Here is an 18858-nt window from a genome sequence, read left to right on the forward strand (position 1 = left end):
GAAGAAAAAAAGTCACAGTCCAGTGCCGCTTTGAAGTGGAGCGCGGTGGCGCCTTTCTTTAAGGCTGCGGCTCCCTTGGCTCTTTATTGTGGAGCCTTATGAATAATACCAGCCGGCTCCGCTGTGTTGCATAACCGCTCTGGGCCAACAAACTTGGGCGCACACCTTGATTCCGGAGTGGGTGTCCAGCGGCAAGCTCTCCAGCAGGGCCAGGAGAAAGTGAAAGAAAAACAGGGCTTAGGAAGGGGAAAGATTAACCGCGCACAGGCCTTTCCGTGTGCCTTTGACATGCGAATAGCACCCGGGTTTCCTCCTCCAGGGCCCCAGAGTGAAGAGAATAGGGTTTGGGGGGAAACCGGGAACCGGCGCCCTGCTGCATTCCCGGGCCCGACCGGGCGCTCCTGGGTACGCGGTCCCTTTAAGGAGCGGAGACGCGGCCTAGGTGGCGACCCGCCTCCCGGCTCAGATAGACTGCGCGGCGCGGGGGGCGGAGCTCAGAGGGCGTGGCCTAAACAGAGCGCCCTGAGGGGCGTGGCCGTACGTCTTCCGGCTGGCCAATGGGAGCGCTCCGAGGGCGGGGCTTGAGCCAGGGCCGGCCCCGCCCTCCGGGCCGCAGCCCTAGTGCCCCTCCCCCCCCTCCTCCTTCCCCAGCTCCTCCAGCTCCTCCTGCTTCTGCTCCAGCTCCAGCTCTGCGCCTTCCTCTTCCTCCTCCTCCTCTGCTCCTCCTCCTCCTCCCCTTCCTCCCCCTCTTCCTCCCGCTCCTCCCGCTCCTCCCGCTCCTCCTCCACCTCCTCCGCGCAGGCTGTGTGTGTGTGCCTTTTTCTGTGTACGATCCCGGAGCTAAACAAAAGCAGGAGGCAGCGGCCGGGGTCGGCCGGAGTTGGAGGCCGGCGATCGCGGGGCTGCTGCTGCCGCCGCTGCCACCGCCCGCCGGGATCGGGGACCGGCGACGCGGGGGCGAGCTGGGGCGCGGGGGCGCCGCCTCCTTCCTCCTCCTCCTCCTCCTCCCCGCGCACCCCCGGCCTGACCCGAGAGTGGGGGCGGGGGGCAAAGTTTGCAGCGCCACCCACCCACCCCCAGCGCCGCGCCCCGGGGCTCGCGCCGCCCGCTCCGTGCCCGGCCGGGCGCCCCGCCGCCGACGTCCCTGGCAGCCTCGCGAGCGAGCGGCGTGGAGTGGAGCCGAGCCCGAGCCGGGCCGAGTCGAGTCGAGTCGAACCAAGCCGGGCTCTGCTTTTCTTTTCTTTTCTTTTCTTTTTTCAGCTTGGCACCACAGAAGCGTGGACTGGGGCGAAGAAGGGGAGGTGGGCTTGAAGAAGGAAAATAATACTAACAATCAGAGTAATAATACTAATAATACAAATAAAATAAAAGCCACCAAAGCCAACGTTGTCGCGCGCCCCTCGCGCCTCCCCAGCCGGCCGGCGCGGTTCGCAGTGCATTGCTTTGCATTGCATTGCATTGCGGGGCGTCCAGAGAGAAGGGGTTTTATTTTCTGCCTTTTCTTTTTTGCGAAGAGGGGCTCCACAAACACCCTTTCCCCCCACCCGCCACCCCTTCACGCCCCCTCCCCCTCGCCGGCCTCCCACCCAAGAGGCCGAGGCATTCCCCCCCTTTTTGGATTTTTTCCCCTCCCCTCCTTGGCCTGTTTATCCAGCCAAGGGGTCGAAGACAGCTGGAAGGAGCGAGCAGGCGGCGGGGTGCAGCCCGCGAGCAGAGCCGAGCCGAGCCGAGCCGAAGAGAGGACGAGAGGCGAGAAGTCAGTCTCCGCCGAGCCGAGCCGAGCCGAGCCGAGCCGAGCCGAGCGGAGTCGCCTGGAGCTGAGGAGTCAAGTCTCCCACCGAGCGAGCCAGCCCGGGGCCCGGGCGGGCGCCTTTGGAGATGGACGAGCAGCCGAGGCTGATGCATGCCCACGCCGGGGTGGGGATGGCCGGACACCCGGGCCTGAGCCAACACTTGCCGGACGGGGCCGGAGGGACGGAGGGGGAGGGCGGGAGGAAGCAGGACATCGGGGACATCTTACAGCAAATAATGACCATCACCGACCAGAGTTTGGACGAGGCGCAGGCCAGGTGAGCGCGGCGCGGCGCGGCACGGCGCGGCGGGGTGGGGGTGCGGACAATGGGCGCCCGCGCTCCGGGCGGCTGTTGCAGGAGGGGACCCCCACACAGCCCCTCGCCCGCCGGGGCCCGGCCCCGCTTGCTTTCGGTCCCGCAAGTTGCATGGCGGAGGCGCCCGGTCCGGCAAGTGTGCGCGCCCGGGTCGGGGCGCGGGGCGCATTGTTGCGTGCGCGCGCGTCTGTCTGTCTGTGTCTGTCTGTCTGTCTGTCTGTCTGTCTGTCTGTCTGTCTGTCTGTCTGTCTGTGTCTGTGTGTCCGGCCCGCAAGTCCCGGGGTTGGGGCTCGGGCCCTACCTGCCGCCCCCAAAGTCACCCCCTTGTACAGTTGTCAAGTTTGCTGCCCTTCTCCCCGGCCTGTTGCGGGGGTGGTGGTTGGTTGCTGGTGGTAGTTGCCGGGGCCTCTCCCTCGGCCCCCCAAATGAAATGTCCCGGCCGCAGTTGGTGTGCACGTTTAAGTTCTTTTCCTTCTCTTAAGCACAAGACTTAGGATGTTTTCTTTCTGTTTTGGACCTGCTCCTGCGGACATGAATGTGGGTCTCCCTCCACTCCTTTCTCTGGTGTTCTACTTTATTATTATTTTTTATTAATTTGTAAAGCCCAGTTGTCAGTCACCCAGAAAATATTTTGCATTTGTTTTGCTTTTTAAAGAAAGAATGGGAGTGATTTTGATTTTGCTTGTAGGCAGATCTGTTAGTTTTAAAAGACTTAGATCTTTGAAATTTTTTGTGTCTTCCTTTGAGGGTGCTGGTGGCAGAAAGCCCTTTAAAAAGAGGTGTGAGTGTTTGTAGGGTGCTCAAAAACTAGACTTTTGGCCCCAGAATTCTTTCCGGATCACTCTAGGAAGCAGATAGAAAGAAGTGAAGGTGTCTGTGCATGCGTGTGTGTGAATTTTGCGTGTTTCAGTGCTGTGGGACACAAGATAATAAAGAGTTGGCCAGTTTCTCAACTTAATCCACTGCCCCACTGCCAGGAATCCACTTTTCCACTTTAGGACTTGCCCGTTCTCTTAAAAAAAAAAAAAAAAGGTTCAATCAGAGCCCACAAGCAGCTTGCTTAAGGCCCATCTCCAGAGGAAGAATTTAAAAATTTTAATAACCACTCATGGCTACAACCACTATCCCCAGCTTTGTTAAATCTCAGAAGTAGGTTGTTGTTGTTGTTGTAGTTGTTGTGTGTGTGTGTGTGTGTTTTAGACATAATACCCACCATTACCAGGGCCTTGAATGACTTATTTGTAGGCCCATCGCTGTGTCTGAGGGAAGTAGAGATTTGAATTAGGGAAAATGAGGCGCTGTTAAAGGAAGGGACATTTGCAATTGCACTTATTTTCACAGCGAACACTTGCAACCCGTGAACTGGAAAGTGCTGAGGCTTTTGGAGACTTGCAAAGTTGGAAATATTAAAAGAGGACAGCTGTTTTTTTTTTTGGGGGGGGGATTTTTTTTTAACATAGGGGAAACTTCCACAATTAATCAGCTCGAACGTTTGGATGCTATTATCTGCAGAAAAGCAGATTTCCCCTGGCTCAAGCCTCCCCTCCCTTTTGAATTGGGCCAGATTTCTTCATTATATTGTTCCAGATAAATACACTTGGGCTACAGAGCCTGATGCTGTTTCCAGCCCAAGTTTGCAAAGTGCAAGGGGCGGGTGCGAAGCGAGGCTGGGGCACCTCAGTGTGTGGCTGTGTGGACTGTGCTGGGCTTTTTTGTAAGACAGAGGACGGCCCAGCCTTACCGCTGACCCCCACGCAATGGCTTGGAGTCAGTGGAGACAGGATTTGGGGGAAAGGAACCGTTTCTATCCCTTTGCACCCCGCTGGTGTGGTCGGGAAGTGCTGGATTTCTTGAAAGCCGTGCAGGGCTTTTTGCTTTGTTTTGGTGGCGCATCCAGCCCGTATCGAAGAATACAATTAAGGAAAAAACTCTTTCCTAAGGCCCGGCTTGCTCGCTGGGGACATTCTGCCGACCTTTTCCTTATCGGGGCAGGAGAATAAAGGGCTGCTGAGTTTTTTTGTTCAACAATGTAATTCTGACCGGCGAATGTTCTGTCCCTCTTCCCCAGTTACACTTTTCCTCCTGAGCTTTTCTTACAAACCCAAGAAAGCCTTGACCATTTGAGACACAATGCATTTGCCTTGTGAAGCGGTATCGGTCTGACCAGCTGTATGAAAAAGCTGCTCTTCTGCATGAGACTGTCTTTCTTTCTCTTTCTCTCTTTCTTTCTTTCTCTCTTTCTCTCTTTCTTTCTCTCTCTCTTTCTTTCTTTCTTTCTTTCTTTCTTTCTTTCTTTCTTTCTTTCTTTCTTTCTTTCTTTCTTTCTTTCTTTCTTTCTTTCTTTCTTTCAAGGGGACTAAAAAGGACTCACATGTATCTTGAGTGGGGAAGGGCAAATCCCATTTATCTTTATGCATTAATTTTAGTTCGCAGACAGAATTCCCTTAACTAATAGCTGATATGATCAGCATTTTATTTCCCAAACAATATCAGTCCGCTAAGTGCTTCCCATCGTAAAATGAGGGGAAAGGATTTTTTTGTTTGTTTTTCTTTGCTGCCCTGCACACCCGAGACAGGTAGATGCCAGGACCAGGTAAATCATGCATCTAAAAGGCAGAATTGCATTTATTTTTCCCCATTGGGTGCAAGGTCCTAATTGTAAATAATTGAATTTCAACACCTGCAAATAAACGGTGCGCACGCACAAGAGGCTAAATGGGAACATAGAGAAATGAATTTATTCCCCATATGGGTACGTGTGCCCCCTGGCAACGCATTTCCATACTCTTTAAAGGGGGACTGAAATTTTATCAATTGACAGTTCCACTCAGAAGACCTTTCAAGCATCTTGTATTTATGAGAATACAGGGGCATCTGTGGAATGAATTCGAACACATTGAGGAATTAAATTTGAAAACACGAACCCAGGCTGAGAAGAGAAACAGAGTTGCCTGTGAGGGACATAGGGCTTGCATGGATTATTATACATAAATGTTCACCCAGGCCTTCAACTTTGCCTTATTTTAGCCCAGGATCGGATTATTGTTTTAAGCATTCTACATTGATTTAAATGCTTTGTGTGAAAGGAAAGGGAAGGAAGGAAGGAAGGAAGGAAGGAAGGAAGGAAGGAAAAAAGGAAAAAAGGAAGGAAGGAAGGCCCTGACTAAATGGGCATAATTTAGTTTCCTTCTGTAGTCAAACCCCTCCTCTCTTCCTACTAATTAACATTATTTCTTTTCTGTGGCGGGACTCTGTGTATGAAGCCATCAAACAATTGAAGCATGCCCCAGAATTATGCTTGGTACATAATTTTGGCTAAATGCTCAGATCTCCCCACCTTACCCCCCTACCCCTGCCCCTGTCCCTGCCCAGGCCCCTGCCCCAGCATTATCTACAGTTGGATCTTGCAAGTTCACCTCAGCTATTATGCTTTTTTTTCTCTTTCAGAAAACACGCTTTGAACTGCCACCGAATGAAGCCTGCCTTGTTCAACGTGCTGTGTGAAATCAAAGAAAAGACAGGTAGGGGGGAGAGAGAGGGGCCAGCCTCACTCTGTCTCTGACTGGCTTGTGGACGGATGCCCTTAGCCAGCATTCATGATACTATTATTTGAGTATTAAAAATTTTCCAAACCTGAGTACTCATGAGATGCTCCTCCTGGCGGGGGGGGGTGGGGGGGTTTAGAGATCTGCTCCCAAGTTTCTTGGATACTCATTGTTGGTCTTGTAGTGTGGCTTGTGATATCTCAGATCCTCTGTCTTGGGTCTTTCTGAGAGTGGAGCAAAATCGCAGAGCAGTGTGAAGGGAAATTTCTAGAATGATGTGACTGGGGCACAGAATAGGAAAGGAAAAGTCTTATTTCCTGAAGGATATTTTGGCCCAGATTTTACATCTGATGTGATGGTTTTAAATTTGGACCTGGCGGGTGAAGGGGACAAGGGAACAGGAGCATTTGAAAGTTTCGTTTTTTTTTTTCCCCCTTTGCTTGATTACTCAAGGAAGCTCTAATGCTTCTTTCTTTCAAGGGTTGTCTAATACCTTTGTGCCCAGTTTTCGGGGCCTAAGCGCCATGAATGGAGTTGTAGCTCCTGTCCCAAGGAGGCCAGGGCAAACCTACCTCCCAAGAATGCATCCATCCTGCTGTCTATCTGTCTGTCTGCCTGCTGCTGGCTGGGCTTCCCCATGTAGTAGCCATGCCGAGCTCAGGTCCCAGGAGGCCGTTTACGTTTTAAAGCAACAATTAAAAAAAATCAGCCACCGGCTCTCTGAACTGTTCCTGAAACAGCAGCCGCTCTCCCACCAGTGACCATGCAGACCCCCCCTGCCACCCTCTATCCCCTGTTTTTGGGAACCTTTTCCCCAACGTGGAAGTAAGTAATCGTCTTTAATTTAAAAGGCTGAGCTGAGAAGGCAGTGAACCAGGTCCCGAGCAAGGAGATCCCAGCAAGGGTTTGGGCTGGGGGGAGTTCCAGAATCCCGGGTCCACTTGGGCCCCCACCAGCGGGCTGGCTCTCCAGCCCCGTGAAGTACCTGACACGGATTTATTTATTTATTTTTCTACCACAAGGAGCAAAACAGTCAATAATTCATATCTGAATCATCTAAGCAAGGGCATGACATGAATGAAAGTGACAATAAATATGATTGCATGCCCAGTTGATATACATTGATAGTTACACATAAAAAATAAATAAATAGGTGCTGGGGGGCGGGGGGCAGTGCTGGGGGTCCATGGAGAGGAGGCCGGCTCTGCCCCGGGAGGGCTGTGCGTCTCTTGAAAAGAAAAATAAATAGTTTCAAGATGTGCCGGGGAGCTCGGAGACGTAATTACTTGGCTCTCCTGAAATGTGGGTTAAGCCTGACCGCCGCAGCCGCTCCTTTGTTGAACGTAAGTGTGATGGGGTCTCTGGGCTTCTACACAAAGCGCCCCAGACCCTCGGGCCTCCGGGCTCCTGCCTTGATGGCAGCGCCACTAATTGCATTGTTTTAGCTGTGAGACACCTTTGACGAGATTTATGGATTCTGCATAGAGAATCTGTCATACTTTCTGGCTGCTGTGTGTGCATTTTCCGTGAGCCCAGAACAGGAAACTCAAGTGTTGTTATACATATATGTAGGGAGAGATGCCCCGCCACCCTCACCTTTCTTTCTTTTATTTTTATTTTTTTTCCTGCTTCCTCTCCACTGCTTGCTTCCTTTAAAAATCTGGCTCCCTGAGATTTGCCTCTCCCTGACCGTGTGGCCCTGCCCTGCCCTTCCCGAGTCCCCGGGTGTTGAATCACGAATGTTGCACTGTGATTGCAGTGCTGCTGGCGGCCCTTGATGGTGAAGCCCTTGGGGTGTGTGAGTGTAGACAGTGGCCCAGAGTGTGGACTTGGAACTTTATGCTGCAGACCTGCGGGGCTCAGAGCTGGGGTGCCATATGTGGTTTCACTCCCAGTGTGGGGATTTGAGAATTGGCACCAGGGAACAGGGGGGGGGGGGTAAATGGGGGGCAGTGGCAGCACACTCTGAAGATGTCTTGTTGTTGTTGTTGTTGGCCTGCTTATTTGGGAGTTGAAATATTTCTGACACTTTGTAGCATCGAATACCTGGAGAGTCTTCAGCATTCAAGTAGAGGTGGCATGTGTTGTCATCTGCAGCAGTGTAGATGGTGGGCATTGTGCCTAGCACACAGAGCGGTCATTGCTCTGTGTGTGTGTGTGTGTGTGTGTGTGTGTGTTGGGGCAGGAAATACACACATACTCATTGTGTGGATTGAGAGGGCAGCCCGGGCAGGCGTCGAGAACTCAGTCTGCAGCACCACTTCTGAGCTGGGATCTCGAGGGAGTCCAGACCAGGGCCATTCTCTTCTGAAGTATTGAGTGTTGGCTTTGGGAGCTGGGAGTTGGCCTGGGACAGATCTCTGGGAGTCTCAGAAAGCCTCCCCCCCCCACACACACATACTGGGCCTGCCTGTCCTTCTGCACCGTGGACACCCAGTGCCAAAAGTCACAACTGTTTTTTATGTTTTTTTGTTTTTGTTTTGTTTTTTTTTTGTTTTTGGGCCACACCCGTTTGATGCTCAGGGGTTACTCCTGACTAAGTGCTCAGAAATCGCCCCTGGCTTGGGGGGACCATATGGGATGCCAAGCGCTTGCAAGGCAGACACCTTACTTCTAGCGCCACCTTCCCGGCCTCATGGTTTTTAGTGTTTTTTTTTTTTTTTTTTAATGCCCTACGTGGATCTGGAAGCCACCACCACCACCTCCCCCGCCTCACCTTCAACGTTTCTTCCCATTGCTTGTGCCTTACTTGGTTTTAGTTGGAACCTTGGGGTGTGTGTGTGTGCTATAGGGGTATTGAGAGACATGGGGCCCTGCCGGGATTCAGCCCCCCCTGCCGTTTGCCCTGTGTCTTGGGGTTTGGGGTGTCAGGGAACAATTTCCATAAGGGCCCACTGAAGCGAGTGGGAAGGTTGCAGCTTCCTGGAAAACAGGATCCCAGCACCCCGAGTAGGCTGCACCATATAAATTACACTTGATTGACAGGTATTTAAGTCAGAAATTACTGTGGGATAGGTAAAAAAAAAAAAAAAAAACAAAGCCAACAGCAGCCTTGCGCCTTTTTGCTTCCAAGGTAGGTAAGTTTTGACCTCTTTAATAAATGCCGAGAGAGAGAGAGAGAGAGAGAGAGAGAGAGAGAGAGAGAGAGAGAGAGAGAGGAGAGGAGAGGAGAGGAGAGAGAGAGAGAGGAGAGGAGAGAGAGAGGAGAGGAGAGAGAGAGAGAGAGAGAGAGAGAGAGAGAGAGAGAGAGAGAGAGAGAGAGAAGAGAAGAGAAGAGAAGAGAAGAGATTTGCCAGTAGGAAGCCCGTCCCCTATCCATAGCACATCTCCAGGGCACCCCTTCATTGGGAACCCCCAAGACAAGTGGCACAGGCACTTCTGTTCCTGTACTTCTGGGACCCCAGAGATGAAGAGTGAGTTTTGGGGGTCATTGGCTGCTGTGTGGCAGTGGTATGGGGTGCTCGGGTGGGGAAAGGCAACTCCCACTAAGGGGTTTACTAGGTGGAGATAGAGAACCTGGGCAAAACAGTTTCCATGTTAGACAAGACCTTGACCCCTCCCTGACTTCTTCCAAGTATCTCATTTATATATAAAATATAAAAATATATATTTATATTATGTATTTACATAATAAGAATATATTTATTTATTTGGTTTTTGGGCCATACCCAGTGATGCTCAGGGGTTACTCCTGGCTATGCGCTCAGAAGTCGCTCCTGGCTTGGGGGACCATATGGGACCCCGGGGGATCGAACCGTAGTCCGTCCTAGGCTAGCGCTGGCAAGGCAGACACCTTACCTCTAGTGCCACCACGCCGGCCCCTATTTATTATTTTTTTACTTCTGCATCACAAAACTTGCCTGTCTGGCCCCCGAGGAAGGTGCCCCCCACCGCATCCCTGAATCTCCGAAGGGCAGTTTCTGACTCGCTGCTTTAGAGCGAGCCTCTGAGATGAGACCTGAGCTCAGGGGGCCGCAGCGAGTTTGCATGTGAGGGGCTGACGAGGACCCCTAGGGATTCCCCCCACCATGTGCCATTTCTCTCTCATGTGCCCTGCTCTGACATTGAAAACACCCCACAGAAGGTGCCCCAATAAGAGCGGGCCTTGGTTTCTTGGGTTTTGTCTCTCTGCTTCCTTCACAGAGTCTTGTTTTCTCTCTGCCCTGTGTATGCCCCCAGGCGCAGAACTGGAGCAGCAGGGGGAGGGGAGGGGGAGCGTTTGTTTATTTTTCACTTGATATTTTTTTTAGTTTGGTTTCTGACTGGCTCTCGCCTGTGACACTCGCCCGGGGCTGTCGGCTGCCCCTTGTATGTGATGGTCACAGTGTGGGAAATTGTGCTGTTGTTTGAGAGAAGTAGAGAAAGATTGTGAGCGAGCACAGCGGAGTGTACGGGTGCATGTGTGCATATGTGTGTGAGCACATGCATGTGTATGTACTTGTGTGACATGTATATGTATGCAGATGGGTGTGCGTGCATGAGTGTATCTGTGTACATGTATATGTGCAGAAGGGCGTGAGTTTGTCACGTGCATATGTGTCTGTGAAAAGAGGCAAGGCCACTTTAGGGGGCACAGCAGACCCCCCATCTGCACCCCAACAGTGCTGAGGGTTTTCAGCTGAGCACCAATGAGAAGTGACGTCACCTGGGTCCAGCTTCACTGAGCCTGCAGCAGCAACCAGGCATAGAATCTCCCCCCGTGCTGAGAAATGTGGGGGCATCTGACAGGAGGCTCTGGTGGGAAGAGGGGGCACTAGCTGGGCCCTGGAGCATCCAAGACCTCGTGTGTGGTCTGTGTGCTTCTTAGCGTCAGACTAGGTATGGCTCACGGCTCGGGGCACACCTGTGGGTGCCTTCCCCTCAGAGTGGGCACAGGGAGCTCCAGAGGCCTAAGGCAGGAGCTGGTCCTGACTGTTAACGCCCTCTGCTGCCCTCATTCTATTCTGGGAGGCCCTTGAAGATGGGGCTGAGGCTGGGGAGGGAAATTCAGCCTGAACTCAACTGAGGGGGATTGGTTTTGTTTGGTTTTGTTTGCTTGTTGGTTTGGGGGCCACACCTGGTGGTGCTCAGGGACCACTCCTAGCTCTGTGCTCAGGAATTTCTCCTGGTGGTGCTCAGAGGACTCATTAGGACAACCAGGTTCTCGAACCGGGGTCAGCCTCATACAAGGCAAATGCCCTCCCCACTGTGCTGTCTCTGCAGCCCCTCATGAGGGGTGCTGGTACCTGGGAGGAGGTGAGGCACAAGGTGCAGCTGGGTGACTGCCGTGCTGAAGGCCAAGGCAGTTGCCAACTGAAGCTGGCACCAGGCTCGGCTTCCAACCCTCTCTTTCTGATGGGCATGAACTTCTCATGCTTGTTGTTGGCAGATTTGCATAATCTCCCCCCACCCCAACACCTCCCATCATGAAGACCTGAGCATAGACAGACCCTTTTTGAAGAGGGGAGCGTGGACATTTCCAGGTACTATAGTTGTTTACATAGCATCCCTGTAAATCAGAGCAGAGATTGGGGTTGCTGCTGCCTCTCTGATGGATGCAGCTTCGGTTCAATCAGGGTGAAGAAAAGCTAAATGCACCCCCTTTTCTGGGGCTGGAGAGATAGCATAGCAGTAAGGTGTTTGCCTTGCGAGCAACGGATTCAGAACGGACGGTGGTTTGAATCCCGGCATCCCATATGGTCCCTCATGCCTGCCAGGAGTGATTGCTGAATGCAGAGCCAGGAATAGCCCCTGAGCACTGTTGGGTGTGACCCCCCCAAAAAATCAAAACAAAATAAAATAAATGCACCCCCTTATCTTTTTATGAAAAGAGGGGGATGTCCCACAATACTGTCTCCCTGACCCTGGTCGAGAGGACTCTCGACAGCCAGGTTGTCTGTAAATAAGATAGACAGAGGCTTAGCTAGCTGTTAGCCAATTGCTGGCTGAACCAGGAGATGCTGGGTTTCCTCTGGGGCACAGCCCAACCTGGCCTCCTGGTCCTTCCACCATCTGCCATCAGTCACTTTAACTCTCTCAGGCTGATGGAGTGAGCGCCCTTTCCGCTGCTTATGCACCTCTCCGGACAGGCCTGCTGGAAGCCTCTGTCCTGGCCACCTCACCAGAGAAGTTGGCAGAATCCTTTACAAGGGCAACACCCCTCCTTCGACAGCCAAGGCGTGGGTCTAGACACAAAAAGGTCAGGTGCATTTCCCTCAGCACGCCCCCAGCTACTGTGGGAACTGGTCAGGACACCCTGAACCATCCTACTTGGCCTCAGCCTCTGAGAACTGGGATGCTCCGTCCTTTCTGGCTTTATTTGTTTGATTTATATGTTTGGTTTTGGTCACACTCTGGTGTTCAGAGTTGACTTCTGGCTCTGTAGTCAGTAATCACTCCTAGTAGTGCTCAGGGGACCCTATGGGGTGCTGGGGATCGAACCCGGGTCAGCTACATGCAAGGCAAACATCCTCCCTGCTCTGCTATCAATCCAAGCTCTCCTTTTCTGGTTTTAGCTGAGATTTCAAGTTTCCTGCCTCAAGGACTCTGCCTCATTTGGCTCATACTGGGAGTGTGTTAGTGTCTGTCTCATTGAAAGTCCTTACCCAGTCCCTGACAGGCTGGTGACAGGCTGAAGCAGGGCCGAGTTTGGGAGATACTCTATATGGCATGGTCTAGAACATGGCATATTGGGGACTAAATTCTTGGGGTTGGTGCTCACATTGGCTCCCTCAGGGCTGTGTGACCTTGTACAAATCGCCCCACCTCTCTGTGCCCGGAGGGTTCGCAGCTCTTGGGGCCCATCACAGGGATTCAGTCAGGCGACCCATGTAAATGACACTGCCTGGCACCAAGCATGGAGCTTTTGTTATTTCTGGCTCGGTTTTCTTAGAGGGAAAAGAGAGGTTCGCAACAGATGGTCCCTAAAGACCAGCCCGTTCCAGCATTCTGTGATTCTAGGTTGAAAAGAGACCAAAAAAGAAAGAAAATTGCTGAATTGAAGCTCTTCTTTTCTTTTCTTTTCTTTTCTTTTCTTTTCTTTCTTTCTTTCTTTCTTTCTTTCTTTCTTTCTTTCTTTCTTTCTTTCTTTCTTTCTTTCTTTCTTTCTTTCTTTCTTTCTTTCTTTCTTTCTTTCTTTCTCTCTCTCTCTCTCTCTCTCTCTCTCTCTCTCTCTTTCTTTCTTTCTTTCTTTCTTTCTTTCTTTCTTTCTTTCTTTCTTTCTTTCTTTCTTCCTTCCTTCCTTCCTTCCTTTTTCTTTTCTTCATTCCTTTCCTTTTTCTTTCTTTTTCCTTCCTTCCCTCCCTTCCCTCCCTCCCTCTTTCCTTCCCTCCTTCTTTTCTTCACCAATCTCTTAAAATGAAAATTGGCTCTATCTGGCCCTTGAAACTAGGAAGAGGGATGGGGACCAGGTTGGAGACAGGGGAGGGGAGAAGAATGAATAAGGCCAAGAGAAAGGATTTTATGATCCACAGAACTGTAGGCCCCCATCTGGGAATCTTGTAGGGGCACGCCTGGACAAGCAGGTTTGCTTGGGGAGAGTCCGTGGGACCCCAGTAAAAGTTCCTCCCCTCAGACTCAGACTCTGGCCTGTTCACTGGCTGAGAGAGTAAAAGCAGAAGTGTTCAGGACGCCTCGACCTCATCCTGTCTTTCCTGATAGTCCTTATTTAGGACACGCGTTTGTTTCTGCCATGGCCTTGATCCCCAGCCGACTGGTTCTTTTTTTAATTCTTGTTCGGTTCTTTTATTAAACTACAGCTCTCGAGAGCGCTCTTTATGCCCCGAAATTCCATCAGAGTCACACGAGGCAGATTTAAGCAGCTTCTCCCCCACCATCACTGAACCCCGAGTGTGGGCTGTGTGCATTGCCCCACTTCCAGCACCCAGATTCTTCACTCATATCTCTTCTCACCTGCTTTTGGACTGGATGCTTCTCCTCAGCAGGGCTTGCTAGAATTATGGCTGGATTCTGGATTCTGACCCGCTTCCTGCTGCCACCTAGGTTTCTGTGCCAGCAGCCCCTTGTCCACGATGACTGTGCCCATCACTCTCATGAGCGTTGCCTTGTGTGTGTGTGTGTACAAGCATGTATATGCATGTGTATGCTTGTGTGTGCACGTGAGTGTGTGTGCCTATGTGTGCAAGTGTGTATATGTAAGTGTGTTGTCTATACAAACACTTCCTTCGGTGCAGCCCAGGAGCAGCGCGGGGGGCCTGTCAGCCTCTGGAACCCCACTTTTCAGCTCTCAGGGAGGAGCCCTGTGATGGTTGAGCCACCGGGGGCTGCATTCTTTGGCATTGTGTATTTTTGGGGTCTCATCTGCAGAGTATGCTTCAGCCCTTTTCACTGCCCCTTAGCCTGTTTTACTGCCCTGAACCCCACGTTTGTCTTTTTTTTTTTTTTTTTTACTTTTTGGGTCACACCCAGCGGTGCTCAGGGGTTACTCCTGGCTGTCTGCTCAGAAATAGCTCCTGGCAGGCACGGGGGACCATATGGGACACCGGGATTCGAACCAACCACCTTTGGTCCTGGATCGGCTGCTTGCAAGGCAAACGCTGCTGTGCCATCCCTCCGGACCCCACATTTGTCTTGTCCTCCCTTCTGCCTTTAGGGTTTCTTGTGTGTGTCTTTTTTCTGTTTTTGGTCTCTACCTTTCTTTTGGAGGGCAGGTGTGTAAATGAACATCGCGGCGGCTATCTGACCCTGAATATGCTCGGTCAGGTCAGGATAGACATGAGATTTCTCCCAAGCTCTGTTTATTTAAGAGAGAAAATGAGTCACGTTAGAGGAATGAGTCTCTGTGGCTCTGATGTCTGGGGCAGGTTCCCAGAAGAAAGGATTTATGGCGGGGGGGGGGGGGTACATTCTCAGGGGCTGCCTGGCACAGAGATGCAGGAGCTGACCGGGTTCACAGGACAGCATGTGTGGCGCTCATGAGCAGTTTCATTGATCCGAGCCTCAGTTTTCCCCTCTCCAGTAAAGGGGTGATGCCGTGCAGGGTTGCTTGGATTTCTAGAGAGGATTGTACTTGGCTTGGAGCACTGAGTGGATGAGCACTTGGCTCTTGTAGCATGGCTGCTCTGGGCAGATGCAATGGCGGTGCGGGCCACCGAAGCCCATTGCCACTGGGATCCGCCACCAGGCACACAGTGGTCCTTGGGGTTCTCGATGTGCCCTGGTCTCATGCTCACACACCCTAAGTATTCCCCAAACAGCAAATGAGTAGAAGCCCCTTTTGGCTCATTTCTATGTCTGTGACCAGGACAAGGCCCCAGTCCCCGCCCCCCAATTTTGCAGCTCTTGGGACTGTTCCCAGGCTGCGTCTCTGGCTCCAGTTACTCGGGTGTGACCCACATTTCCTGGGTTACTCACCCCAGTACCCCTGGGAACTGATTTCCAGAACCTGCAGCCAGGTGGGCCCCCCCAGGAACTTTCACCGCCCAGACATTTCTGGTTGCTGATTGCCTTGTCCATCTCCTGGCAGCCTGGAGGGACTGGTCAGGGTGGAACTGAGTGGAATCTGGCGGGGAAGATGAAAAGGCTTATTATATTTTATTTATTTATTTGTTTATTTATTTATTTATTTTTCCTCCTGCTGTGGGAGCTTTTGGCTTTGCCTTGCTGAGGCCCGTAGAAGTCTCTGCCAGTTCCTGCCTTGTTGCCGCTGCAGGAAGTTCCCTTCTTAGCCTCTCCTCTTCACGGCCGTTCTGGAGTTTGTGCCAGGCACTTTGCTGTGCCGAGGGAGAGGAGGACCTCTAGTTCCAGGCTGTGTCATTGATCGGGGTCCATTCCGGGGTGCTTGTGTGAATTAACCCAGGATCACCTGCTTACAGCCTTTACCACTGAACCGTCTCTCAGGACCCCAGAGAGAGGCGGCCCCACTTTCGATTATCGCTGCTCTGGATTCGCTCCTTGCTCTTTCTCTCTAGTTCCTAACCATAGTTTAGGGGGGAAAAATTCGAGGCTTCAGCTGGGTTTCCAAAAAGCTCCTGGCTTGGTTCTCTCCATTCCTGGACTTCCAAGTCTGGTGCTCCCAAACCCTTTGCTTCATCCAGGCAGGGGGCACAGGGCTAAGGCAGGTGGGGGTCTCTGAAAGGCACCTCCTGCAGCAAAGACACACACAGGGTAGCATTCGGCTTTCACACCTCGTAATACCCCCTCTCTACATCTGACATGTGGGGGACCCAGGGGAGGGGGAAGTACAGGGCACAGTCAGGAGGGTGCCCCTCACCCTGGGCTTAGGCAGAGGCAGACATCCATCCTGGGGTTGGAAAGTGGCATCTATGAAACTGGCCCCTTCTTGAAGGTGAAGGTGGCGCTCATGAGAAGTTAGAGAAGAGCAGACATACAGGGCTCATTCTGCTATTGCTCCTTGGGCCCCATTTCCCTCTGTTTGTTGTTGGTGACCCCTGGACTGTTGTCAGTGGAGCCACCGGCAGCCTTGGAGCAGAGAGGAGGCAGGGCAGCCTGGGGACAAGAATCCTTCTCAGGGGTGAGACCTCACCAGCACTTGCCATGCTCTGTGTTGCTCTGTTCCAGAACCTTCCTGGGCCTTGCTTCCTGCCCCTTTGGCACAGCTTATTGGGTTCGGGTTGTTTGTCTTGATTCGGGGGCCCCAACCCTAAAAGAAGTGTCAATGAAGCCCCCTTCTCATTCCTCGCCTCTTTGCACGCAGTGAGCAGAGCCATGACACCGGACTCCCTGGGAGAGAAGGGGGATGTGGCCCCTCCCCCCCCCCCCCCCCCCCGCACATTCCTAGGGAGCCTGTGAGATCTCAGGCGGGCTGTCACATCTTGGGGTCACACCGGGGTCCCACAGCACTCTGAGTCTCCTCAGCGAGATCCAGCACCTTTTTACTTTACAGTGTTAGCGGGCTGTGGGGACTGAGCTCCAGAGCTTTTCCTGCCAACTGGTGGGGGAAAAGGGGATTTGGAGAAGGGGTGCTAATCTCTGGGCCCTTTTCTGGATCTGATCTGGTCTCTGCTCTTCTTGCTGGCTCACCCCTGAGCTGAGCAGGGCCTAGGCCTCTAGCTTGAAGCTTGTTACATTCACACGTCCCTCCCAACACTTCCTTGCTCTCTTCTCTGTGGGTTTTTCATCACTTTCCCTGGATGAGGACTTGTAGAGGCAGGCGTGAGGGCACAGCTGGGAGGGCTCTGGCTTTGCATGCCACTGACCTGGGTTCGATCTCTGGAACCCCGAATGCGTCTCCCATCTGTCCCCCAGCACTGCCAGGAGTGGTCCCTGAGTGCAGAGCCACGAGTCAGCTCCGAACACTGCCAGATGTGTCCCCAAACACAAACACACACACACACACACACACACACACACACACACACACACACACACGCACAAGAACTAATAGGTGTTCATTTATTCACTCACTCAGTCACCACATTCATTCACTCATTCTTTTTGTTTGTTTGATTTTTGGGTCACACCCAGTGGTGCTCAGAAATCACTCTTGGCAGGCTTGGGGGACCATATGGGATGTCGGGGATCAATCCTGGGTCTGTCCCGGGTAGGCCGCATGCAAGGCAAATTCCCTATCGCTGTGTTATCGCTCCAGCTCCACTCATTCATTTTTCCTTAAACATTTCTACTTACTCATTTTTTAATTCACTCACTTATTCTCACTCTTTAATTCTCTCTCTCTCTCTCTCTCTCTCTCTCTCTCTCTCTCTCTCTCTCTCTCTCTCTCTCTCTCTCTCTCATTCATTCACTCACTACCCACACCTGACCACCCATGGCTGGGGTGCCTGCAGCTCTCCTGGGTTCCAGGGTTGGGGTTACATTGTGGGTGATGGTGCAGCCCACCCAATGCCAGGCTCTTTTCTTTTCAGTGCCCACCAAAACCCACCCAGCCCTGCCAGCTGACCCTCCCCGCTCCACCCCATGTGCTGATGTAGCCATGGAATAGGGACACTGGCTCTTGCCCCTTGCGGGCTTCAGTCAGGAAGGAGCCAGAGTGAAGGTAGCAGCATTTTCAGACTCTGTCAGAGACACGCTCCTTTAAAGGACAGAATGGTGCTGTGAGGGGACAGCCTTGAAATGACTGTGGCTAGGAGACAGCACAGTAAGGCGCTGGCCTTGCGCACGGCCACCCCAGTTAGATCCTGGCACTGCAGAGGATCCAGGTTTGACAGCTCCTGCCCCCAGACGTTGCCAACTGGTTGAGCATGTCACACTCTTGGGGGACCAGGAGAAACAGTGCTGAGACACACAAGTGGGCCGAGGCCAGTGCAGCCCCCTAGTTTGGTGCATGCATTTCAGCGTCCAAAGTGCTTCTCACACATTCTCATAGCTTTATTTGGTATTCCCATAGCTCTGGGGGAGGGTCATTCACACCCTGAAGAGGATGCTGGGGGGCCGTGCTTGGCACGGAGCCCAAGGCCCTGCTGAAAGAGCCACTGGGCCTTTATAACTCCCTGACCCTGGGACTCCTCCCCCCCTTCAGGTCCCTGCTACTTCCTGAACCTCCCGAGTTGTCCCCCCACCCCTTTTCTATTGTTCCAAGAGAATCTCCAATTCTGATGCCCACCCTCCCACCTCTCCCCAGCTGAGTTCATCCAAAGTTCACATCCAAACTTGCTGTGGAGTGGCCTGGCTGGCACTGACTCCTCACCCTGTGTCATCACCACAGTGACAGACATGACTCTAATGCCAGGACAGACCAGGCAGGTGGGGGGGGGCACACAGCTGAGAAGGGCCCTCTCATCCCTCCATCCCTCCTCACCCCTCCATTTGTCCCAGCTGGGCTTCGCAGGAGGAGATGGGTGGCTGCCTTTCTCGGCCTTCCTTTGGCTGCAGGGTGGGGGGGGGATCCTTTCTGAGACTTTGTAGACCCGTGGAGAGACAGCTTGGTACATGGGGTTTATCTGGGGGCGACTGTCTTAGGAGCCAACACTGCTCACACCTTCCCCATCCAATGACCAAGGGTGAGGACAGCCCCCTCCTCCCTCCCCGGGCTGCTAGCCAGATTCACTGTCGCCCCAGAAAAGGGAGGTCCCTCACATGGGGGTTATGTTTCATGGAGTCTACTGGAAAACTGTGGGGACCTCTATCAGTGTGTGGGGGATGAGAATCACAGGACCCCTGCTGTCAGCTCACTCAGACCCCATGCCTTGACCTGGGCCCCTCATACCTCACCTGGACCCCCAAGCTCTCACTGCCCCCCAACATTTTCACCGGGCCCCTATATTCTCACCTCAGTGCTCTCTGAGTGT

General features: G+C 52.6%; 1 protein-coding gene across 2 annotated transcripts in view; it reads left to right on the forward strand.

The window, feature by feature from the left end:
• The first annotated feature begins 1797 nt into the window (after positions 1-1797).
• Positions 1798-18858, forward strand: part of PBX1 (PBX homeobox 1) — a 124531-nt gene continuing 107470 nt past the window's right edge. For both annotated transcript variants that reach the window (XM_049776524.1, XM_049776525.1), the window contains exons 1-2: positions 1798-2069; positions 5556-5629. In XM_049776524.1, the coding sequence (XP_049632481.1) occupies positions 1879-2069; positions 5556-5629 (265 nt within the window). In that variant the 5' untranslated portion in view covers positions 1798-1878. The remainder of the gene's footprint in view (positions 2070-5555; positions 5630-18858) is intronic.

This window comes from Suncus etruscus, chromosome 7 (genome assembly GCF_024139225.1).
Source record: "Suncus etruscus isolate mSunEtr1 chromosome 7, mSunEtr1.pri.cur, whole genome shotgun sequence".
In the NCBI taxonomy this organism is placed as follows: Eukaryota; Metazoa; Chordata; class Mammalia; order Eulipotyphla; family Soricidae; genus Suncus; species Suncus etruscus.